We start from the raw sequence: 26,440 nt of genomic DNA, 5'->3' as shown, positions 1-26,440 counted from the left end.
ATGAATGCTAGGGTTGGGACGGATGAGCTTCTTCTATATCTCGGTCTAACTAACCGTCTTCAACCAGGTTCTTCAGTTATGCTCTGATATACGAACTAACAAATATACAGAAAACACAGAGATTACAACTTTATACATAAATGTTGGGTGTAGTGCCTTTTTAACCGTTTCGAACAACGCTTCGCGACCCATTACTATTAACAATTATAGCTGTTAACGGTTGTTCTTTTTTATTATAAATCGTATCTCGCGGATTTTTCTAAGTTTGCGCATTTTTAAAATAATCTCAACATTTTTCGAGCTAATTTTTTCACCTTTAACCATTCATAAACCTGTAACAAATGCCTTACTCCTATATAGTTCTTTTAAGTCTGTATCAATCCAAGTACAACCCAATCTCGAACTCTATATTCTCCAATTATACGTTAGTCTGTTTCAATCCAGATACAGTTTTTTAGTATGTTTCGTTCAAATACAACTCTCGAACTCAATGGAAAACCAATAATACTTCAGTTTGCATCAATCCAGATTCAGCACTCTCTGTATTCTAAAGTATGTATCGTTCAAACTGGATGCTCTCTACACGAGAAATAATACGTGTCTAAGCGTAATAAAGCAAAGATTCATATCCAACTGATCTATATTTCGGATTTTTATCGTACATGTTAAAAATATGGAGGATGGTCTGTTCAGAAATTAAATAGTAGTTAAATTAATGAACGTAGTTAAATTAAAGAAAGTAGTTAAATTAATGAACGTAGTTAGGGTACAGATAAAGTTATAACGTAATTTTTAAATACAGGTATGTTCAGGTTTACAAAATATGTGGTTTACTACTATATTTATTACAAACCTTTCCTGGGGTCATGGCTCATGTGAGTTGGCAGAACTTTGAGCCTGATCAGTTCATCCGTCATGGCTCATGTGAGTTGGCAGAACTTTGAGCCCGCGATCAGTTCATCCGTCTTCGCGTTCAAATTGAAAATAATACGAACAAACAAAAATCAAGCAATGTAATTAAACAAATTTAAAGAAACTAAATCGTAATTTCAAACTGCCGATCCCTTTATATCAAACTGTCGATCCCTTTATTTCAAACGGCCGATCCCTTTATTTCAAACGGCCGATCCCTTTATTTCAAACGGCCGATTACTTTATTTCAAACTGCCGATCCCTTTATTTCAAACTGCCGATCCCTTTATTTCAAACGGCTGATCCCTTCATTTCAAACTGCCGATCCCTTTATTTCAAACTGCCGATCCCTTTATTTCAAACTGCCGATCCCTTTATCTCAACAACTAATTATAATGATAGAAGATAACATCGTATCTTAGCTGATAATTTTCCATTCTTTGTTGCTACAGTAGAATTGCGCAAGTATAGCTTTTGCTGCAACTTTTGATCAAACCAAGCTTTTAATAGTACCATTGTGAGTCGGACATGCCACACATTCAATGGAGGGTCACTTGAAATGACGCTGAAAGTTCCCTTTGTAGAGCTACAATATCGAGTCAAAACTGATATGCAAGAGGCGCAATAGTCAATACTAAGAGTTCAGAAACAATGAAAAAAAAAATTTAAATTAATAATTGAATATTTTTTAGGACTTGGAGACACAAGGACTGTGGAGAAAATTGATTTACATCCAGGTAATATTTGTTAAGTACAGTGGTCAGCGTTTATATTTATACAATGAAAATGACTTGAAATCTTGGTAAAAATCAAAATTGATAAATACAAATAATATTTTTAGTGGAAAAAATATCATAGTTTTTAGGTTTCAAATTCTAGTGGGAATCAAATAATTATTTTCTGTTTTTATTCATGAAGTAACACAACCTTTCGTCATTTTTGTCACCAAAGTTTTGAAAAGTTCAGATTACCGGTTTTTAATATTCGCAAAACCTATTTATCAAATATTCAAAAGAGTCTAAAACACTTGCGGAAACTATAGTAGATTATTATTAAAACTTTAAACTATAATCATGTTGCAATAAAAAGGTCTTCACATTTTTACGACTTTATGACCTTGTAACACCGTGTAAGAAAGCATAGTTATTTTGTTAATTCAAAGAAAAACATTTTTATTCTTCTCAGATTCTATTTTTTTTAATTTTTATATATTTGCAACTGAATGTCATAGGATTTAAAAAAATCAAACCATCTCTTCAGTTATATCAAAGACGTCAAGTATTTTCCCAAAGGCATTTTCCCAAGTGGCAACCTACCAAGTCTGTTCTAGCAGCAGCGCTCGACACACTAGCCTGTTCTAACCGCAGCTCTTGGCCCATTACCCCATCCTAGCCGCAGCCCATTGCAGCCTGCGGCGCCTCGGAAGGCCTAACCTAACCTTTTGGAAATTGGCGCTTGGGAAATTTCACTTTTGGGAAGTTGCCACTTGGGAAAGTTTCACTTGGGAAGTTGCCCTTGGGAAAATCCCTTTGGGAAAATACCTAACACCATTGCAAATAGTCAAAATTTTCACTATCACGTTGCAACAAATACAGGGCTTAGAAAATTAAAGTTTGCATTTTGTTTGTTTAGAAAAATAATAAATTTGATATTTGAAGGCTGGGACAGGGGAGACAGGCTAAATGATATACTCCAAGGTAAGTGTTTATTTATTAATTTTAAAAATTGTAATAAATAGAAATGATATATGCATTATGCACATTGGAAAACTTCAGAATGATTATCGTCTTCAGCAATTGTTACAATTTTTAGCATTTGTTTTTAATTTAACTTTTTTTGATTTCCGAAAACGTTCAGAGCTGGGAACTTATAGCATTGATACAAAATAAAAATTAGTCATACAAATGGGATTGTATGTAAACTTATAACATAAAATAAATTAGCTATAAAATGAATTCTATTTATTAAATTAATTCTGTTAAGTTGATAAGATTAATAATTTAAAATGAAAACATAGTTAAAGAATTTTATTTGTAGCCAAATTATAAAATTTTGATATCAAACAAGAACTTAATTAGGGTTTCCATTCGCAAAACTTTTGCGCAATTTTTGCGGAACGAAACGCAAAATTTTTCTTTCTTTGCGCATCAGTTTTGCGCGAAAAACAACAATTTGCGCAATCATTGGCAAAAGTCATTTCGCGCAAAATTGCCCTATTCCGCTTTTGCGAAACTCAAGTTTTTCACAATTCTGCAACTAGAGTTTTGCGCAATTCCGCAATTTCGTAAAAATCAAACGGTTGGTGACTGTGTGTGTTTCTTTGAATTCAATTCTTCCAGTGCTGGAAGGTTTTGTACCAAAATCCGAAACAGATTGTCCAGTAAAAGTCTAGACAATTTTAGTTTTGGACATGCATATTTCCTAAAAGTGGATTCTTCAGGCATTGGTTACTTTCTTGAATTATTTTATATGAGATTAAAAAGATTTCAGAAATTTGATTAAAAAAATTTAAGAATATAATTCATACTTGATTAGGCAAAGCTTTTAAGGGTCACTTGAAATTATTTAATAGGATTAAAATATTGCCAAGTTTCACACTCTCTAATTTCTATTTTATTAATTTTGGTCCCTTAATTTTTTTGTTACTGGAAGCAACCAATTGAGTGTAGTATAATCGCTATCATACTCGTAGGTTAATATTTTTTTCAATGTATGGAATAAATCAAATAATTCTATAGCTTAGAATATCAATTTTTGACAATTTTCCTAAAAAGTTACATTTTGCGTAAAACTTGCGGTTTTGCGCAAATTGCGCAAAACAATTACGCAAAACTAAAATTTCGTTTCGCAACTTTCGCAAAAAATATTTCCGGTTTTGCGCAAATTGCGCCAAAAAAATAGCCCAACACCGCGCAAAACTCAATGCGTTTCATGCGCAAAAATAGCGCAAAAGTTCGCAAAAAAATTTGCGCGAAAATAGCGCAAAAGTTCGCAAAAAAATTTGCGCGAAAATAGCGCAAATTTTCCGCAAAAAAGATTTAGCCATTTCGTGGAAACCCTAAACTTAATTTTTCAATTTTAAGGTCATGACCTCGCGGTGTTGACGTTAAGATCAAGTGTGGATATCTTGAACCCTACAACAATACCTATTTGTCTCCCATTTACCTTCTCATCAGGGATTCTATATAATTCTTTCAGATTTCAAAATAATTATATTTTGTCAGGGTAACAATTCTTTATCACAAACTCAAATTTTCTATCCCTTTATCTTTGCAACTTGGTGGTGTCAACTTTTGATTTTTCAAACTAAGATTATTTAATCTATTAGAATTCATAGTTTGAAACATCTGATGTCTACGACCTTGGGTTGCAAAGATAAAAGGGATTAGAAAATTAACATTTGTGTCAAAGACTTTAATTTTATTTTTTCATATAAAAATCTGGTTCTGTTTTAATATTCTAGGATTTTTGGATTTCAGAAGTATTTACAAAATTCGAAGAGAATTTATTTTCCATCAGCTTCTTTTATTTATGTCATTGTAATGGGTATTGTGCGAAAAAGTTTTGCCTAGATTTTTATTTTTACTAGTTTTTTTCTAGATAAAAGTATTTTGATCAAAAACAAACTAGAAAAAATAAAAATCACAGCAAAAACTTTTTCGCACGCATGATACCCATATCAATAACATATATAGTTTTATTCAGTTTTACTCAAATTATTTAAAAGCAGGTTGATAAAGTTACTTAATCACCCTGCTGTAGGGTGATTAAGTAACTTTATCACCCTACAATAAGACAAATTAGGTATGGAATTTGAAATTACTTTTTCGCCCTGTTGTAGGGCGATAAAGTCACTTAATCACCCTACAACGGAAAATATTAGGTGTGATAAATTCCATCAAAATTGAATGAAGGTTTAAGCCTTAACGAAGGAAAATCAATCAGTCGAATTTACGAACAATTTTTAAAATCGTTATGGCTTTATTTTTTTGCTAATGTCAAGATTTTGCATAGTTTGATCAACGCAAACTTTTAGAAAAACAATTTCTAAATATTTTCAAATTCTAAGAATTTTGAAGAGTCCTCTAAAATCCTGAAAATCCTGGTTGTTAAAAGAACTCCAATTATACAATTTTAGTCTAAAAAACATCTTGTGAGTGTTTACATTTGCAGAAACCTTGATTTCCAAATTTGCAAATTTAACTTTTATTGTATTTTGACAAGCCTGGTGTCCTGCACGGAGAGCCTACCCCCATGTGTTTTAACCATTTTAACAAAATTCTAGACGTTAAAAGCAACTTTAAAATTGTGTTGCAATGGAGAAAATACTGTTCTATGACACCGACCATGACTCCCCGAACAGCGTTATAAAACTGTCTTGCTATTTAGGAGGTATATTCATTAACTACTACTTTACATGGAAGTTTAGGAAATTTTACTTTACCAAGGGTTCACCAGACAACTTTTGCATGCAAAACATCCAGACCGCAACGAGGGATGTTTTGGTGGCAAAATTGTAGAGAGAACACTTGGTAAAGTGTTACCAAGTTACCTTAACTTAACACAATTTCTCGTCTTTTGAGATAAAAATGTGCTCATTTATTCACAAAAACTTCGCAGGGTGGGTGGTTATTTTACTTAATTTTGCATTAACAATTATCACAAATGAAATGTTGAAAACAAATGTTATATTTGAATAACAGGAGATGTTGAATCTGCTCTTGTGTCTGGTTTCGGGGTGGTTGTTTCCCCAAGGAAAGTACTTATTAGTTTTACAAGCCAAGTAAACTCGAATTGATTTGAAAAACTTCGATTTGCGAAAATACCAAAAACTTCAAAAACTAAATAATCAAATTTTTTTATGTACTGTACCGGTTTGTCGCATAGAAATTTCCCTCGATGGGTATCATTCAGTAATTCGGCGTACCGTTCCGTTTAGCCTTTTAAGCTGTATTTGTACTGCACAGCTTGCTCTAAAGTCTGCCTTCAGGATAGAGATGGGCATCGTTTTTGTGAACTAAGAACTAAAGAAATTTTTGATAATGAACGAAATCTGCATGAAGGATGGTGTCGTTCAGAAAAAAAAACTAACATTGGACGAAAGACTTGGATTGTTGAGAAAACTGAGAAAATTTTAGCTTTTTTACCGAACGAATGATTTGTTGGATTACATTTTTTTTAAAACAATAGTTTTTCCTGAACGAACGATTTTTTGTACAATCCTTTGAAACCCCGATCATTTTTTACTGATCAAACGATTTTATTTAACAAACGATTTTACTAAATGATCGTTTAGTGAGAAAACGAAAAATACATTGAAAATAAATAATGATTTTAAGAACGAAAAAAATAATTTTTTTGAACGATTGAAAATAACATTAGTTTTTACTGAACAAACGATTTCTTGGAGCAAACTACTTAAAAACCGACAGTTTTTACTAACGAACGATTTCTTGTAGAAACTTTTTAAAAACCCTATCGTTTTTACTAATTAAACGATTTTATTTAAAGGACAATTTTTATTGAACAAACGATTTTACTAAAAAATCGTTCAGCGAGAAAACAAACAAAACACAATGAGAAAATGAGCGATTATTTTGAAACAAACGAATTAAAGCTTTAAAAATGATAGAATAAAAACGAACAAAATGGGTCGTCCACAAACGATAAACGAACGAAATGAAAAAAACGAATGCACCCATTTCTACCCAGTTTATGAAAATAACCAGAGTTTACAGTGGCCGTGTACAGTCTGTATGCAATATGCATCTGTACATTATACAATTTATCTAGCTGTGACGTCAGACCGGTACTTAAACTATAACCTTCAGCTCTATTGTGAATTCAATAAATATAGATTTAAATACGTCTATTTGTAAATTCTCAAAAATAATAATTCATTCTTTAATCAGAGATGGACGTAAGTCCCACCCTATCCTTCTACAGACTGCATCAGTTGATCTCAAATCTAAGGAATCTTGTGTGGAACTTTGGAACTTCAGGTAGGGTTTTCAAATTTTCCTTCAATCTCTTTCGTAAAATTTTTGAAAACCATTTTCGCGAAATTGCTAAAAATTTTCGAATTCTGTGGAAAACCCTGAAACTTTGTAATTTCAGGTTGGTTTTAAAAATTTTCGTTTGAACTCTTTTGTAAAATCTCGTTCCGGCATTATATAAATGTGATGCGGAAACGAAAATTTCATTTACTATTAAGAAAGCAAACAAATTTAATAAACTATTTTAATCAAGAAATAATGCAAGAAAAATAAAACAAAACAAAGGAATAGAAAATTCGACTTCAACTATAAATTTATTATCCGTAAATCTTTGCAGCTTCAAGCAGAATTAATAGTTCGGTACTTATCCCAGAGAACTGTGACTTTCGATCCCAATTTGACCTATTACACATAACTTTTTCTCCTTTTCTCTTTTTTACCTTATTGCGTTTAGAATGAAAAAGTAGAAAAAGACAACTCCGTAAGTTTAAAGATTGTTGAATTATAATCTAATCTAATTCAGAGGAAATCAACTTTGTGCTCTTGGCTCTAAGGTTCTGTCAGTCCCAGGTAACAAAGATTTCATTTCTTGCTTTTAAACAGTTTTCTTTGACCTGTGTAACTTTCATGGTTTAAGAGAAGCGTTTTGTTTTCAGCTTTTTCCTTTATTGACAAAATAACATAATATATTATTTGTTTCCATTATTTTTCACAATTTCTCTACTTTTGCTTACAAAACAAGTTTAAGATATCTTCCATTCCGAAAAAAACTCGCACCCTACATCAAGCATCAATTTAATTAACTGTTTTCTGGTTTACCCCCCCCCCTCCACTCAGAAAACGAAACTTCAATTATCTTTTTTCTTTTTTTGAAATGTTAATTTTGTTGTTTACCTTCGTGTCTTTTTCTTTTATTTTTCTCATTTAAAAAAAATATATTTTTATTTTATTTTTTATTTTTTTATTTTTTTATTTTTTTTAAAATCTAATAATAAACCGAAGACAACATAATCTATTCACATAAAGACATATGATTTTTTTTCTTTACAACTTTAGTTAGTTTCTTTAATAAAAATTGCAAATTTCAAAAAAATATTTTTTTTAAAGTCAATTATTTCTGTAACTCTTGAACTGTGAATAATATTAGCTTAAGAAATGCAGGGTGTCCCAAAAACCGCGAACATTTTTAGAAGATATAATTTTTTTTTTTAAATTGATGCTCTAGCTACCACAACGGTTTTTCGGGACATCCTGTATGAATGTTTAAATTAAATTTTGTCAGTGGCGATTCAAAAACTATCATTTTAAAGATAACAAAAAATGATATGACATTTAATATTTTGCTTCAAATAGAAAATATTACATCCTTAAAAAATCAAAAATCAAGTAATAGTTAATGATTATCGACCTAAAGAATTGTAAATTTTTTATTCGTTGGACATTTTGGTCAAAAATTGTATTTTTTTTTGGTTTCAGAAAAAGCTTTTTGATACTTACGTGACCATTGCTAATTTTTGAAGTGAAATGAATAAATTAAAGGGAGGGTTCACGAAAAATGAACGTGGGTATAGGTTAACGTTGAATCGAATTCGATGGTGATCGCTAATAATCTTTATTCTATCTGTTGAATCTGTAATGAGAAAATTCAAGTAGTTGCAATATTTCACTTATATTGTAAATAATTTAATTTAATTTAAAACTGACCATTCAGATATTATAACCTATTATTATCGAATTTAATTCTATACATTTCAAAGTTTATATTTCTTAATAATTTTTATTTGTTTTATACACTATCAAAGAGAATAGAATATATATTAGAGTGGAATTTAGAGAATCTCTCGGTATGATTTTTTTCAGTCCCTCTCAGCCTGAAAGGGAGTTCAAAGTGTACAAATCATGTAAATGTTCACAAATTATATGCAGTAGAGTACATTAATACAGTATGTTCCCTGGACTATTCATTTCAATTTCGAATTTTTTAAACTGTTAAATAAACTTTATAATGAATTAGGTGAATAAAAACATCATTTGATTTATAGTTATTACGGAAAATCATCATTTGTAAAGTGAAAGGCATAGAGTCTATGTGAAATAATCATTGGTCAATTATGAAACCAGCCTATTTCAAAATTTGGTTTTCTTTTAATATTAATTTTAGATTTTCTATAAAATAATATTCCTGGGCCCAAAAGGTTATATAGCATAAATATGTGAAGTACACCTGCAGTATGGAAACAGTACAACAAATTGGCCGTTTTACACTTTTTTCTAGTAAATTCCCCTCTAATATATATTCTATTCTCTTTGTACACTATGTACTTTAAACGATGATTTTTTGCCCGTAAGGTGTTGCTGGGGGTTTCTCCCTGAAGCATCAAGAGCAGAGACTCCTAGCGGCCAAAAAATCGTCGTTGAAAGCATATTGTATATGAAACAAATAAAAATTATTATTAAATATTATTAACGATCGCGGAAATTTCACGAAAATCAAAATTTTGGGAGACAAATTTTTAAACTTTGAGCATTCATAACCCTTCCTTGGGGTCATGTGAGGTCCCACACAAAACTTGGGCCCGATCGGTTTAGCCGTTTTGACGTTTATTTTGGATACAAACAAACAAACAGGCACCCCAGCAAAGTATATAGATAACGTTATGTTCATACATTCATAAATTTTCAAGAATTTTTCTTTCAGGAGGAGATGAAGCCTTGTCTATTCTAGCCGATAGCTGCAATGGCGATAGGGATAGTTTACTTATATACTTATTTTATTATCATATTAGATACTAGCTTAGGAACCCGGCGTTGCCCAGCGTACTTTATAGTTACTCCCGCCGTTTAACCGCGTATGGTCGTAAATTATGATTTTAGATACTTTTCCTATTTAATTTGATCCAATCAAGCTAAGAACATTCTCATGGTTCTTCCGATTTCCCCAATCAAATTTTGAGGCCATGAGGAAAATCGGTTTAGAGGTTCCTGAGTTATGATCGGACAAACAAACAAACAAACAGAGATCACTTCCTTATATACATAGATAAAGCTCTTCTTAAAAAAAAATCGTCAAACTTGTTGTTGATCAAAGATTTACTGCCGAAGATTGCTGGCAAAGCATGAAACATAATGTTTAGTTGAAGTTGATTTCTTTGTCAAATAAAAGTGTGAAGTGTTTTTTTTTCTTCAAAAATCAGAATTTTTTTTCTAAACCAAATTATATTTTTCAAAATTAGATTTTTTTTATTCCACAGGCAACGCCTAGTCTACATAATAAAGCTCTTAGCTCATATATATATATTTATTTGTATGTATTTTAGCTCTAGCTGGCCAAATGCCTTGACCGAATTGGCTACAATATTTTGAAGAACCTAATGGGTACCCTGTGGGTAACATAGACTAAATTGTTTTAAAAATTTATTTTAAATTCCACGGGCAACGTCGGGCACTATAGCTACTTGGTGTAGACTTATACTTATACAATTTTAACCAGCAGAAGTCTACGACATTGAGTGGCAAGAACTCTGTTCCTTCCCATATAAACACCGAAAACACATTAACTTTAGATTTATATTTTGAGGACCACTGTAATGATTTTTTATTGTAATGGTAACCTATATTTAAAGTGGTGGTGGGCTGACAGCTTCAGGACCTAATAACAGGAAACAGACCCAGAACAATTTACATTTAGAAGAAAAAAAAGTTTTAACACTCTATTTTTTTATTTCTTTTATATTTTAATCTTTACCTTAAAAATGTTCAACTTCGACATTGAACTTAAAGGGAGAGACTGCCTAGGCATGGTAGTTGAGCTGAACGTTTTAACACCATATTTCTTTTATTTCTTAAATATTTTTAACACACCTTTATCTATAATTTTTCAATTTAGACATTGAACTTAAAGGGAGAGACCGACTAGGACATGGTAGTTGAGCTGAAAGTGCAGTATTGTACAGGGTGTCCCAATAAACATGGGAATTCAGTAACGAACTCGATATGGTCTTTTCAAATAATTCTTTGATTTAGTATAGTGATACCTACTGAGATCACCGAGAAAGCTGTAATCCGAAAGATTTTCGTCTGCTATGTTTACAATTTGTTTGTTTATGTATTGACTGCATACGGTTGTACTTAGTAAAACAAGAAAATTACAGTATACAAACAGAGTAAACTTGTCCGTCCTCACTGTTTATCTTGAAAAGACATTGTAGTCACATCTTTACAACCATTCACCGTTTTCATAAAATAAACTCTAGCAGACATAATAATATTATGTTTTTGAAATCAGGTATTACAATGCTAATTCATAACAAAGACGATATTGAATTCGTCACTGAACTCCCATGTTTATTGGGACACCCCGTAGAGAAAAACTTTAGGATTTATTTGGTACCAATGAGACATTTTTACAGTGTACAATTCTTAAATAAGAGAATAAAGTCGTATTGTAATATTTCACTTGATGTTTCAGTCAGCAGAAGACAAGTTTTTTTTACAATTCTTAAATAACATGGACAAAACATATACATTTACTATTCTATAAACTAGTTGCATGCAAACAGGTTGAGAAAATAATGAACATATATCATTGAAAATAAATTTTAAAATTTATTATACGATATTACCTAGGTTTATGCAAATTCGTTCAGCTAGTGCCACTTGTTGAAGGTTTTCTTTATTTTAGTTGTGAAGACGACATTTTAAAGAAAAATACGAATACGGTTATAGAAACAGCATAGGTAATGATGGTAATTAAATAATCGATTCTATGACTTTCATCGATAATTTCTTTAAAGAAATATATTCCAAAATAGCAAATTTGTCCAAAAAATAATCTCTTTTAACATGTTTTGTCCTGGATATTATATAATTGTAAAAAACGTTTCTTCTGCTGACTGAAACAACTGGTGAAACATTACAAACGGCTTTACGCTCTTATTTAAGATTTGTACACCGTAAAAATGTCTGATTGGTATCAAATGAATCCTAAAGTTTGTTCTCTACAATACTGCACTTTCAGCTCAACTTGTATGTCTTGCCGGTCTCTCCCTTAATTCAAAACTCTTTAAAAGTTTACTGATGATGTTTTGAAGAGAATTTTTGCTTGGAATTACATCCTTCGGTGAACCCGAGTGTGGCAGACTAGGTCAGATATTTTAACTTAAAGGGACTGTTCACCTAATTTCAAGGGATCGATTCACAATGGCACCCTTTCAAAATCTTTATCTGAACAGCAATAAAAATACGGTTTTCTAGCTTAAACTACGTTTTATTCCCATTAGTACTTCTTCAGTGGAACTCGTGGAACCGTTCAAGTCACTTTTCTAGAGATACTTCAGTTAAAAATAATCAGTTTTCAAAATTATAAACATTGATATCTAATTCATACTTGATTAGGTTACCGTTATGAATCTTGCATTGCCATCATAGCATGGAGGGTCACTTGAAATTACGCATACAGTCCCTTTAAAGGGGCAGTATGCATAAAGGGCCTGTACCCTTAAAGTCGAGAGTATAATTCCCATGATGGCACTCTTTCTAAATCTTTCCTGAACATCAATGAAAAACCTTGTCGTTTTTTCTAACTTGAAAAGTGTTTAATTCTCATAAGTTTTCCTGCTGTAGAAATGTGCAAGTCACTTTGGTTAAGAAACCTCAATCAAAAATAAGCAGTTTTTAAAATGATAAATATTAATATCTAATTCATACTTAATTATACAAAGCTTTTAATGGTACCGTTGTAAATCATGCACTGCCATCTTTGCATGGAGGATCACTTGAAATTACACATACAGTCCCTTTAATGGGACTGTCGACTTAATATCAAGTATTCAATTCACAATGGTACCTTTTCTGAACATTTCTCTGAAAATAGAAAAATAGTTCAGTTTGTATATTCGAGGAGGTCGTTGTTTACAAAATTAAGGAGGCAAAATAAGTTGCGATATGACTTACAAAAATTAATTGATTTCTGAAAAAACCTTTAAATTCAACATTAAAGTTGCATTAAAAAGATCCATTTCTAAAGATAAGAATGTTGTCGTTTTCTGTTGTCGTTTTCTTTTCGAAGACGACATTTGTCTCAACAATACAGTACGCAACAAACCCGCACTGTATTGTTTTGGTTTTTTTGTAAACTCACGATTTACGAATGAAAGAAAAAACTCGAGCTAAGGCTCAAAAACGGTTGTGGGGACGTCTAAACCCTTCCCAGCTTCTGATCTGCCGACTATGGAAATTATGGAAATTATGGAAGAAATGTCGTCTTAGTTTTCGCTGACTTTCTTTTTTCATTATTTTTAAAATTTGTTTATTTTGCCCCAAAAATTGTATTAAATGGTAATCATCGTCAAATTATCTGCTCTCTGGGCTTTTAAGATTTAGAAAATCAATAGCATTATTTTAAAAATTTATTTAATCATGCTTAGATCCTAAAAATGCAAATTCCTGATTTTTAACTACCTATATCTTCTGAAATATTTGACCCATCAAAAAATCAACAAAGCCATGATTGTGTATTTGGAAGGGGGTCTTGGGCTCGCAAATTTTTATTTAAAGTTCAATCAAAAGAGAAATGTAAAAAAATAGTTTTTTTTACTGACCCTAAATATTTTTCTTCATATTTGGACTTTATGGACTCCATAAAAACCGGGGTTGGTTTGTTCCAAGGTGTAACATCAAAAAAGTCAATTAATGACCTCCTCTATTGTATGTCGGATCTCTATACTAACCAGGGGGAGATGCTACCGGTGTTACTTTAATACAAATTCAAGCGGGTTCTGGCCTATAATTCAACAATCTTTAAACTTACAGAGTTGCCATACAAAACGGATCAACCAACAAAAAAAAATTAAAGAGAAATAGAAAAGTTTGTGTTTAAATGTTGAATTTTGTTTGAAAGTCACATGTTGCTGAGAAAACTGCGTGATTCCCTTTCGAAGGAAATTTAAACTAAAATAGGGATAAAGAAATATTTTCGACAGTTATTAATAATATATAATACTATAGGTTCCTATTTCATCTTTCATTGTTGCTCAGTCGTTCAACATTTTCATTTTGTAGATAACTGTATAATAAAAAAATTGATTTATGATTTTTTTCATGCATTTTTTGAATTTTACGAAAATTTCTGAGCATCCATGAACCTTCCCCAGGGTCATGTTAGGTCCAAAAAAACTCGGACTCGATTGGTTTTGCCGTTTTGACGGTTTCGGTTACAAACAAACAAACAGACATTTACATTATACATAAATATATATCCGAGATATATATATATAAATATATAAATGTTTGTAGCATATATAAATATATTTATTTAGGCGGGAAACCTGGTGTTTATACGAATGTTAAAGAACATCTACCATGGATACAAGCAAGGATAAATAATCAGGAAAATACAAAACTCAAAACTTAAAAATTATTTTATTTCAAATTTGTAGATCGCTATAAGCTAATGCAGAGCGGGTCTAAATCAAATAATTTTCCTATCACTATATCTTTAAAATCTGATGTCGTAGAGCTTTGATATTTTACACTAAAAATTTTTTCTAGATCAAATAGTAAAAGTTTGTAATATTGAATATTTACACCACTGCAGGTTGCTAAGATATAGGAATTAGAAAATTATAATTCGGGGAAGTGAGAAATAAATTCCTTTTCAGGTTTTTAAAATATAAATTGAATTATTAAAAATTAAAAAGTAAAAGCTTGTTTATATACATTTTTTTGCAGAATCATTAAATTTTAATAGTTTGTCTGTGTTCTTTTTTAGGTTTTATAATTCCTTGATTATGTAATCCATGACTTTTATTTTTTTTAAAGGTAATAAAACGCCAAGGTTTACAATACTTACTCATTTAAAAAATACGTGATTAATCATTAGAAAAGAACTACGTGTAAAATGAAAGTATTAAAAAAAAAACAGTGCACAATATACTGAAGAATGTATTTACAGTACACAATATAATGAAGAAAGTATTTACAGTACACAATTTACTGAAGAAAGTATTTACAGTAAACAATATACTGAAGTATGTATTTACAGTACACAATATACTGAAGTATGTATTTACAGTACACAATATAGTGAAGAAAGTATTTACAGTACACAATATACTGAAGAAAGTATTTACAGTACACAATATAATGAAGAAAGTATTTACAGTACACAATATACTGAAGAAAATATTTACAGTGCACAATATACTGAAGAAAGTATTTACAGTACACAATATACTGAAGAAAGTATTTACAGTACACAATATACTAAAGAAAGTATTTACAGTACACAATATACTGAAGAAAGTATTTACAGTACACAATATACTAAAGAAAGTATTTACAGTGCACAAAAACTGAAGAAAGTATTTACAGAACAATATAATGAAGAAAGTATTTACAGTACACAATATACTGAAGAAAGTATTTACAGTACACAATATACTGAAGAAAGTATCTACAGTACACAATAAACTAAAGAAAGTATTTACATTACACAATATACTGAAGAAAGTATTTACAGTACACTGTTTAATATTTTTATAAAAAGACTGGAAATTTCAGTTTTCAGAAACGGTCTTACCGTCACGTCAAACTGCAGTAAATTTATCATAAGATTGAAATCTAATTTGTTCTCAACCATAACACCTCTTATTGAAGAGCTGTTGAAATGAAAAAAAAAATGTTTTGAATTTTCAATATATACTCAAGCAAATTTTCTTTTCTCATATTTTTGCGTAAAATCAAAGCTAGAGGAGCTACGAGGTCGCAAAGTTGTATCAGTGATGCTGCATATAGTTTACCTTCTCCATCTGTCTAGTTTGTATTGTGGTGAAGCATTTTACTTGAATGAGTTTTGTATTTAAAGGATGGTGTTAATTTTGGAACAGGGGGGACAGGTAGAGATGGACACAATCGGCTTTTTTATTTCATTTCAATCGTTCATAGTTTGTGAACGATCCATTTTGTTTTTTTTTTAATCGTAAAATTTTTGTATGTTTTTATCGTTCATTTTAAATCTAATTTATTCGTTCATTTAAAAAGACGATGGTTTTTCCAAAGTTTGTTTTAAAAAAATCTTTCATTCATCAAAAAGCTATCGTTTTTTTAAAAGTTTGTTCGAAAACGCGTTTTCGTTCAGTAAAAGACGATAGTTTTCAAAATCTTGTGGAAAATTTGTTCATTCAGTAATAAAATGATAGCTTTTTCAAGTTCGTTTAAACGATTTAAATCGTTCATTAAAAAAATATCGTTTTTTCATTTCTCTAAACGATCATAAGTCGTTTGTTCATTATTCGTTTTCTTTATACGACACCATCGTTCACGAAAAATTTTGTTCGTTCTCAAAAATTACATTTGTTCACAAAAACGATGCTCATCTCTAGGAACAGGAAGCCAGGCTTGTTTTACTCAAGCAGGGAAGAGATGCGTTTTCCCATTCAAATTCAAGGGAAAGGTAAAAGAATTGAATGATAAATTTTGACTAACAAAATTGCAAGTGCGCTTGGTTACTTCTGGTACACCGTACAAGATACCATTATGAGCGAAAAATCGGCTTTTTTTCTCCGGCAACAGTTGTCTTTGAAAAGTAAGACTAATTCCAATCAACAGCGAATAGTCTGTTTAGTTCACTCTGAAATTACCCAAATAAATAAACGGTCCCTTTAACTTGTAACTTTTAGTTCTTTAGTTGTAGATTTAGGATACAAAATAACTTTAGCATGTTTATGCTTTTTATAATGAAACCTGTAAACTTACAGTTCCAGTCCAGGTTTATAATGAAACCTGTATGCGTACTGTTCCAGTCCAGGTTTTCACAGCTGTTCCGGTGAATCCATTTTAAAGAATAAGTTTTTCTTAGGTTCCAAAGACATAAAGGATTTCCTCCTTAAAATCTATAAAATCTATGTGCTCACTGCTCAGGCTATTTTTAGAAATTTGTCAACGGGGGCTTAAATAATTTTTATTTTTTTATGGTTGCTTATTAGTAGCACCCGTTGTGCAGCCCCCTCAATACGCCAACTAAGTATTTTTTATGGATTTGGTTAGTTACACATAAAACTTGTTTGAGCAAGGTGTTTTATCCCCCCAAAAAACTCAGTTCTTTAAATAGGATTTTCTTAATTAAAAGAACACTGTAAATGTTGTAACTGTATCTTTTTTGAGCAAAAATAATTGTAGTTTTTGCAAAAGAACTGAGCACTCGCCTTATTTGTTTGCAACCTGATGGTGTAAACCTCTGGAATTTCATACTTTCTTTTTCGAACACAATTGCTCAATTTTTAGTTTGAGGTATGAACACATCAGGTTGCAAGCATATAGAGAAATAGATTTTTTGTAGTCTGGAAATAAATCATCATCATTGGGGACCCAAGATTCTCGTCTGCAATTAAAATGTGGGGGTCTCCGACGAAAATCTGGGGGTCTCCGACGAAAATCTGGGGGTCTCCAACGAGAATCTGGGGATCTCCAACTATGCGTTCAGATGGGTCTCCAGTCTCCTCTCTCGAATAGTATTAGTACTCCAATGATGATGATGTCTGCCCAGATTCGAATTGCGGCGAATTGATCTTTTCCTAAATTAAAACTTTTCAGATATTTGCCTCGTGTACAGTTGAGTTTGTTTCAGATATTTGCCTCATGTACAACTGAGTTTGATGAAGAGGGTCTTGCTTGGTGTTCAACAAAAACCAATCTGGAGGAAAACATTTTAGAATACAGTTTTTTACTTAATTTTTTTTTTGATTTTCTTAGATTATTTTTCTTGTTAGATGTCTAAAAGTGAATATTTTTCTTTCAAATTTTTTTCCTTTTAATAATGTTTTTTTGGAGGGTGACCATATTGTAGGAGAAGGTGAATGGGGACACTGTCCAAGGTTGAAAAATATATTTTCTAATTTTTGTTTAGAAAGTTGTAAAATGGCGTTGAAAAAAAAGTTCCAAGAAACATTTGAATATCACTAAAACATCCCTTTTGTATTGGCAAAACAAATCAATTGTATGATTTTGCAACAAATTTCATTTTATGCAGTACTTATATCAATTCTATCCCATTTTATTAAATGCCAGGATTTTAGGGCGCTTCACGCCCTCATCTAGCATTTAAATGTTGCCCTTTAAGCGGCCATTTCTTCTTCGAAATTGTAAAACTTAAAGCTTTGCGGATTTTCTGTAAAATTTGATAGATTTCTAAAATCCAAAATATTGACATTTTTTTTCAGGAAAAATATTTCACTTTAACCATGCTTGAACCGTCCCTATGATTGGGTCCGATCGGTTCAGCCGTTTTAACTTTTATTGGATACACAAAGCCAAAATTATAAAAAAAATTGCGCTGTTTCCTTATAAAGGGTAAATTTTTGTTTGAAATGCATGGCGGTGAATATCCAAAGCGAAACTTTTAAATTTAAGATTTAAGTTTTTTTCCGTAGGTAAACAAAAATAAAGTAAATCATAATTAAGAAATTAAGGTTAAATTGTCTAGAAAGACCAACCAAATTCAAAATACATGGTTAACCACAAAGGTTGGACTGTAAAGACGACTTGTCACACTTAAAGTATGACGATTTCAAGATTAAATTAATTATTGTTCCTTGACAATAGTCTCTCAATGGTTTATTTAATGATTTGCAAGAGATAGATTCAAGTTTGCAGTCGAATGAAACAATAGATAGTAATTATTCCGTACAGTCATCTGTCTCATCCTTTGAGGGTAACCCTGGAAAAATATTTCGCCTTCAGGAAAAAAACATTTTGCTTTTGTCAATTTTTGATTTATCTGTCTTATTTCAGCTCCTGTCCTGTCGATATATTGAACCCACCAGGAACAGTTCCAATTCATAGTTTTAGTTCGAAACTTCTGAGTTCTGAACCTTTGAGTTCTGAACTTTTAAGTTCTGAACTTTTGAGATCTAAACTTTTAATTTCTGAACTTTTAAGTTCTGAACTTTTGAGTTCTGAACTTTTAAGTTCTGAACTTTTCAGTCCTGTATTAGATGTTAAAGACTTTTTACGGTTTATTTAGTTTTAAAAAAACCTTTTTCGCAAATATTTTTATTTTGAAATCCATTTTACTATAATATGACTGCTATGAAATATTTTTTTATTATTCTCCTTGGTATCAAACAACTTAACAAACTATGGAAGAAGACATTTTGAACTATTCACCATCTGTCATGTTTCGTGGTTCACCCTATATATGAATTGAGCATATAATTTCCTATTTCCCTGTAATTTTATTAATTTAATTATTTAAAAATTGGAATTATCGCAGGGGAAGGCCGGCCCAACCCATTAACAGTAGGTAGGTCTAAATATAACTATAGACGTAACTTTAAATTACCCTCTATTTATAAAGCTTGGCATATCCGAATACACAGTTTAAAGAATAATTGACTTGTGACTTGTGTACTTTGCCCACGGAAACAAATTTAGAAAATTCAACAAGTATCTAAAAACATTTTTTCTTTCTTTTTTCAAAAGGTAAAGTACAGTGAATCGGACATGCCCCTTTTTTTAGAATAGAGGACAACTTGAAATTACGCCTACAGTCCCTTTAAATTAATTAACATCTGTTCCTTTAAGCCTGTAAATTGACTACGTTATGAAGTGTGATTAAGCCACGTATTTATGCTGAGAGTAAACTGCAATATCAACCAATAAAACTTCTCAAACAATTCATAAAAAAAGTAGTCAGGAACAGATATAATACTTGTCAACATTTAAATATAAAAAAATACAATCTAATTTATCTCTATTATCAATATCTATCATCAGGATCTCTAATCTAATTTATCTCTATTATCAATATATATATTTCTATCATCAGGATCGCTAATCAAATTTATCTCTATTCTCAGTGTCTATATCTCTATCATCAGGATCTCTAATCTAACTTATCTCTATTATCAGTATCTATCATCAGGATCACTAATCAAATTTATCTCTATTCTCAGTATCTATATTTCTATCATCAGGATCTCTAATCTAATTTATCTCTATTATCAGTATCTATATTTCTATCTTCAGGATATCTAATCAAATTTATCTCTATTTTCAGTGTCTACATCTCTATCATCAGGATCTCTAATCTAACTCATATCTATTATCAGTATCTATCATCAGGATCTCTATTCTAATTTATCTCTACTATCAGTATATATATATCTCGATCATCAGGATCTCTAATCAAATATCTCTTTTATCAGTATCTCAATCTAATATCTCATCATCAGTATCTATATCTCTTTTATCAGTATCTCAATCTAATATCTCATCATCAGTATCTATATCTCTATTATCAGGATCTGCAATCTAATAACTCTAATATGAGTATCTAAATCTTATATATCTATTATCAGATATCTATGTATATCTTTATTATCAGGATCTCAAATCTAGTATCTCTATTATCAGGATCTAATCTAATATCTCAATTATAAGGGTTTCTTATCATCCTTTTTATCAGGATATCAAATCAAATATTTCTAATATCAGGATCTCTAATCTAATATTTTATTATCAGGATCTCTAATCTAATATTTTTTTATCAGGATATCTAATCTAATATCTATATTATCAGGATATCTAATCTAATATCTCTAATATCAGGATCTCTAATCTAATATCTCTAATATCAGGATCTCTAATCTAATATCTCTAATTCCAGGATCTCTAATCTAATATCTTTAATATCAGTATCTAATCTAATAACTTTAATATCAGTATCTAATCTAATATCTCTGATATCAGGATCTAATCTAATATCTTCAATATCAGGATCCCTAATCTAATATCTTTAATATCAGGATCTAATCTAATATCTCTAATATCATTATCTAATCTAATATCTCTAATATCAGGATCTAATCTAATATCTTTAATATCAGGATCTCTAATCTAATATATTTAATATCAGGATCTAATCTAATATCTATTATCAGGTGTAATCAAAGAGAACAGATAATATATAGAGTGGATTTTACTCGAAAAAAGTGTAAAACGGCCATTTTGTTGTACTGTTTCCATACTGCAGGTTTACTTCACATATTTGTGCTATATAACCTTTTGGGCCCTGGAACATCATTTTATAAAAAAAAGTTTTCTTAAAAATATTTTATTTTTGAAATACTCATGATACCAAAATATTAAAATTGAGGNGAAATTATGCTTACAGTCCTTTTCAGTCAAATAGTTGTCTTCCTATTCCACAAACAAAAATAAAAAGTTTTCAAAAAAACATGCTTTTAGTCAAATAACTCAACTATTTAAAGAGTACAGAGCTAAAGTTTTATTTGTGACAACCTATGGCTCTTTGAAAAATTTGCATCCATTGTGCACTGAAAAGTCTTTTGTATAATTTTTTCCTGACAGACTAAAAAATTCAGGCCGATTGTTTCAAAATTAAAAGAGTTTTGTAAAAAAAACCTCCAACCATTTCAGCCTTGCCCTTGTTTGAAAACAACTTTGACAGATTTCGAGAAAATTTCAGAAATGTGCCTCCAACAAAATTTGATTATCAGTAAATTTGAAAATCCACGAAAATCCATGAAAATTCACTCTACTTTAAAAACGACGAATTTTGCATTCACCTATAGCAAATCCACTTCAATTCACCTATAGCAAATCCACTTCAATTCACCTATAGCAAACCCACTTCAATTCACCTATAGAAAATCCACTTAAATTCACCTATAGCGAATTTCCCCTATAGCAAATACACTTCAATTCACCTATAGCGAATACACTTCAATTCACCTATAGCGAATCCACTTCAATTCACCTATAGTAAATCCACTTCAATTCACCTATAGTAAATCCACTTCAATTCACCTATAGCAAATCCACTTCAATTTACCTATAGGAAATCCAATTCAATTCACCTATAGCGAATTTCCCCTATAGCAAATCCACTTCAATTCACCTATAGCGAATACACTTCAATTCACCTATAGCGAATACCCACGTTTAAAGTTATTTAACAACTTTATTAAACAAAGGAATTTGAATGGATATGTCCAGGGATCATACTGTATTAGTGTGATGTATACTGCGTATAATTTGTGAACATTTACATGAATTGTACACTTTGAACTCCCTTTCAGACTGAAAGGAACTCACAAAATTCATACCTCAGGGATTGTTTAAACTCCGTTCTATTCATATTCTCTGTTCTGTGGGTATACTCCAGTATATCTATTATCAGGATCTAGCTGGGGTGCCTGGTCTGCTTGTTCATCAACATGTGGAGAAGGATCAAGATCAAGGTTAGATTAAGTAATACTGTCCATCTCAGATACTGTCCTGCAACCAATCCAACACTTTAAACCTTGTACGACCCGTGGCAGTACAACATGTACTGTATATTCATTCAGTCATACTTCCCAGTTCATGTTTTTTAGTTCAAAGGTGTTCTACAAGAATATGAGTCATTTTTAGAATTGCAAAATTGTAATCCCGTTAAGTTTGCTTTCTTTGCGTTTGGTCAACATATTTTCTCTTTTTTAAATATTAACCAAAATAACACAAATCGTTTGTAAAATCGTGTTGGTGAGGATAACATCTTTTGCATGTTTTTTTTAGTGAATACACTTTTGAAATAGGCTGTCCGTCTTGGATTCTTATGGAGCCTCTTAAAAATCTGAACATTTTAAGTATTGAAACATTAACCTTAAACCAATATTCTTTAGTATAAGTACATGTTCAGAATATACCGGTCATAGAATAATCTGTCTATATAAAAAAGCTATTTGCCAATCTTTGTAAAATCCTATCTTGTCAATAGTTTTTTTTTAAATTTTCATAAAAGAGTTTAAAAATCGTTTAAAAGATTTAAAGAAATCACCAAATTAGTATCCTGAAGAATGCATAGCATAATGTTGATAAAATAAAAACTCAAATCATGTGTTGGATATTTCTTTTCTTATTTTTATGTTAGTTGTAGCTGGACAGACAACTGGACAAAATTGCCTGACATTTTTTTGGGAACTCATGAGAACCCTGGGTGTAACATATGCTAAAAAACTAGATCATTTTTCTGCAAAATTTGATTTTTTAAATTCTACGGGCAACGCCGGGCAATTCAGTTAATATATATAAAAGTTTTCTTTAAAACCAGTGCTTTTCATAGGGAATGTCAGATTTATCATTGAATCCCTTGGGAATTTAAATTTCTATTAAAGAGAGTAACCGGTTATACATAGTAGTTGAGCTGAGAGTGTAGCATAGTATAGAGACAATTTTTAGGATATTTGTTACATTTTTCGTCTTCTTTGTCAAATAATAAAAAAATCAATTATGAAAATCAAGCCTCCAGAATGACAATCCAGGAGGATTTTAATGATAGAATTTGCGCTCTTGCTGAACAAATAAACGCCACATAAACGTCTTATAGGTCTCAAATGAATCCTAAAAAATTTTCTTTACAATGCTGCAATTTCATTTTAACTACCCAGTGTCTAGCCAGTCACTCCCTTTAATTCTAATTTGATTGAGAGCAAATGATATATTATTTATTGTTTTAATCTCACGCTGTTAGTTTAATGAAAATATTAAAGAATTGTATCAATCATTTATCATTTCTAGAAGTAAAAGCGGAGTCTGTCCTAGAAATTCTCAGGACTGCATATCAAGGTTTAATTTTATTTTTTTTTATTTTCATATCTTCAAAAATTTCATGAAAACTTCTTATTTGATTAAACATTAATTTGAAAATAAACTTTTTTGGAATTTGTTTCATAATCTAAAATTTACAAAACTTTAGTCAATTCTAAAATTTTGTTTTACCTCAAAGAAGATTAATGGAAAAATAAACATTCGATAAAACTAATCTAAAATAAGTTTTCTTATGTTTATTTGTTTTCTGTAATAGCTATATAATTACAAAGTTATATCAAAAAAGTTGCATGACTACTCATATAATGTGATAATTTATCAAATAATTTTGGGTTAATTAAGCAATTTGAGTTTAAAAAAATTCTTGAAAGCATAGAAAAGTCAGACCACATTTTGTAATTGCCAGGACCACGTGAAACTAATGTAAATTGTGTGTAAGATTTAAATCTTATTTGTTTTCAATCATAACTCCTCTTATTGAAGAAACCAAACAAATTTACTTTCTCAAACTTTTTCATAAAATGAAAACTAGAGGATAAATTTGACTTTCTCCTTCTGTAGCCTGGGAAGAATACAGTGATCGGAGACCCCTTTCATTGGAGACGTTGATCTCATCGAAGACCCCCTAATTCTCATTGGAGACCCCAAAAGTTTCTCTTGGGGACCCACAAGAATTGCCTAGATGACCGCAAGCTTTTTCATTGGAGATTTCGATATTTTAATTGGAGACCCGAAGTTTTTCATCAAAGACCCCAATATTTTCACAGGGTACCCCTGGCTTTTCGTCGGACACCCCCGGTNTAATTTATCTCTATTATCAGTATATATTTCTCTATCATCAGGATCTCTAATCTAATTTATCTCTATTCTCATTATCTATATCTCTATCATCAGGATCTCTAATCTAATTTATCTCTATTCTCAGTATCTATATCTCTATCATCAGGATCTCTAATCTAATTTATCTCTATTCTCATTGTCTATATCTCTATCATCAGGATCTCTAATCTAATTTATCTCTATTCTCAGTATCTATATCTCTATCATCATGATCTCTAATCTAATTTATCTCTATTCTCAGTATCTTTATCTCTATCATCAGGATCTCTAATCTAATTTATCTCTATTATCAATATCTATATTTCTATCATCAGGATCGCTAATCAAATTTATCTCTATTCTCATTGTCTATATCTCTATCATCAGGATCTCTAATCTAACTTATCTCTATTATCAGTATCTATCATCAGGATCACTAATCATTTATCTCTATTCTCAGTATCTATATTTATATCATCAGGATCTCTAATCTAATTTATCTCTATTATCCGAATCTATATTTCTATCTTCAGGATATCTAAGCAAATTTATCTTTATGCTCAGTGTCTCTATCATCAAGATCTATAATCTAACTTATCTCTATTATCAGTATATATATCTATCATCAGGATCTCTAATCTAACTTATCTCTATTATCAGTATCTATCATCAGGATCTCTAGTCTAATTTATCTCTATTATCAGTATATATACATCTCTATCATCAGGATCTCTAATCAAATATCTCTTTTATCAGTATCTCAATCTAATATCTCATCATCAGTATCTATATCCAAGATACTGTTCAATCTGTTCTGAAGCAACTTCAGTTGCTGAACCTAAACCTCGAGTAATATATCATATCAACAACAGTTCCCTGCAGTACAGGATTACTGCTCCCAATGATACCTGGGGAAATTATCCCTGCATTACATGCAAAGCTACTCCACACAGCTGCAAAACTGGCTTGAGATATCCACTGTTGATGACTTCCTCGATATTAAACGGATGGCAGGGAAAAAGATATGAGAACGAATATATTGGAGATGATATCCACATGGAATGTGTTGGAATCCCTGGAGGTACTGTGAAATCACTCCATCATGCTTTCTGCTGTGAATACTCTAACCAGGATATCATCGTAGACGTCCTCTTTGTTGCTGGTCTAAACGACATACTGCGTGATACTGAACCTGGAGATATAATTGAAGAAATGAGAAGATTCAGAGCATCAGTTTATGGGATGAAGAAATTAAAGCATTGTTCTCCTGGAAGCTTTGCTGCTGCATGCCTTCCCCTACCTCCTAAGATCGCAGTTCTTCCTAAAGAAAATAGAAAACTTCGTTCAAATAAATACGACGACCTATGTCTATTGAATGAAATGATCAAGATTTTCAATCGAGAGGAGACTATTTCCAGTATGCCTACTGTGTGGGCTCCTAGGTTTTATACTTGGGGCCTGAAGGGTGTTAAGAACAAGAAAGGAGTAAAGGTAGGTCCAAGAGAAAGGCTGGCCTCCAAGGTAGGAGTCAGGAAAACGCATTACAGAGAAGATAAAGCCTGCAACATGCTACATCTCAGTGATAAAAAGAGGTTAGACATGGGAAAATCCTGCCTCAAGTACTTCATGTACATCTACAAGATCATCATCCGAAATGATTCCCGTACCTAAGTTAATGAAAACATTCAAGAACTGAAACTTGCTGAATCCAAGCTAGCCAAACCCTGTTGTTTTTGTTGAAAACTAAGAGAATAATACTTGATCCAGAGTTAAAACGGCCATTTTGTTGTACTGTTTCCATACTGCAGGTTTACTTCACATATTTGTGCTATATAACCTTTTGGGCCCTGGAACATCATTTTATAAAAAAAAGTTTTCTTAAAAATATTTTATTTTTGAAATACTCATGATACCAAAATATTAAAATTGAGGATGAGGAAGGTAAATTGTTATTAACTCTTCAAATCCGAAATTTTTTTCTTTACTGGTTCAAGGAAGGACTGGGCAAAGTTTTGTTAACGGATCGAATGTTAACGCCGTTAATACTACAAAAGACCATTAACAGCAGCACCGTTAACGATTTCATAAACTGTTAACAATTTTTT

At 31.1% G+C, this 26,440-nt stretch overlaps 1 protein-coding gene across 1 annotated transcript; it reads left to right on the top strand.

Moving 5' to 3' along the window:
* LOC111717905 (uncharacterized) lies at window positions 1-26,006 on the top strand. The gene is made up of 20 exons (XM_023493367.1): window positions 1-67; window positions 1,605-1,649; window positions 2,571-2,609; window positions 3,996-4,088; window positions 5,616-5,667; window positions 6,825-6,914; window positions 7,432-7,478; window positions 9,607-9,655; window positions 10,532-10,567; window positions 11,999-12,051; window positions 14,225-14,295; window positions 15,772-15,802; window positions 16,289-16,359; window positions 17,533-17,604; window positions 17,736-17,779; window positions 18,696-18,727; window positions 19,177-19,206; window positions 22,108-22,168; window positions 23,487-23,534; window positions 25,133-26,006. Exons 1-20 carry the CDS (start codon window positions 1-3, stop codon window positions 26,004-26,006), a joined length of 1,905 nt encoding a protein of 634 aa, XP_023349135.1.
* Window positions 26,007-26,440: the final 434 nt, after the last annotated feature.

Source organism: Eurytemora carolleeae, unplaced genomic scaffold, assembly GCF_000591075.1.
Source record: "Eurytemora carolleeae unplaced genomic scaffold, Eaff_2.0 scaffold886, whole genome shotgun sequence".
Lineage (NCBI taxonomy): Eukaryota > Metazoa > Arthropoda > Copepoda > Calanoida > Temoridae > Eurytemora > Eurytemora carolleeae.
The sequence above is the reverse complement of the archived record's forward strand: the minus strand, read 5'-3'. Positions and strand labels throughout refer to the sequence as shown.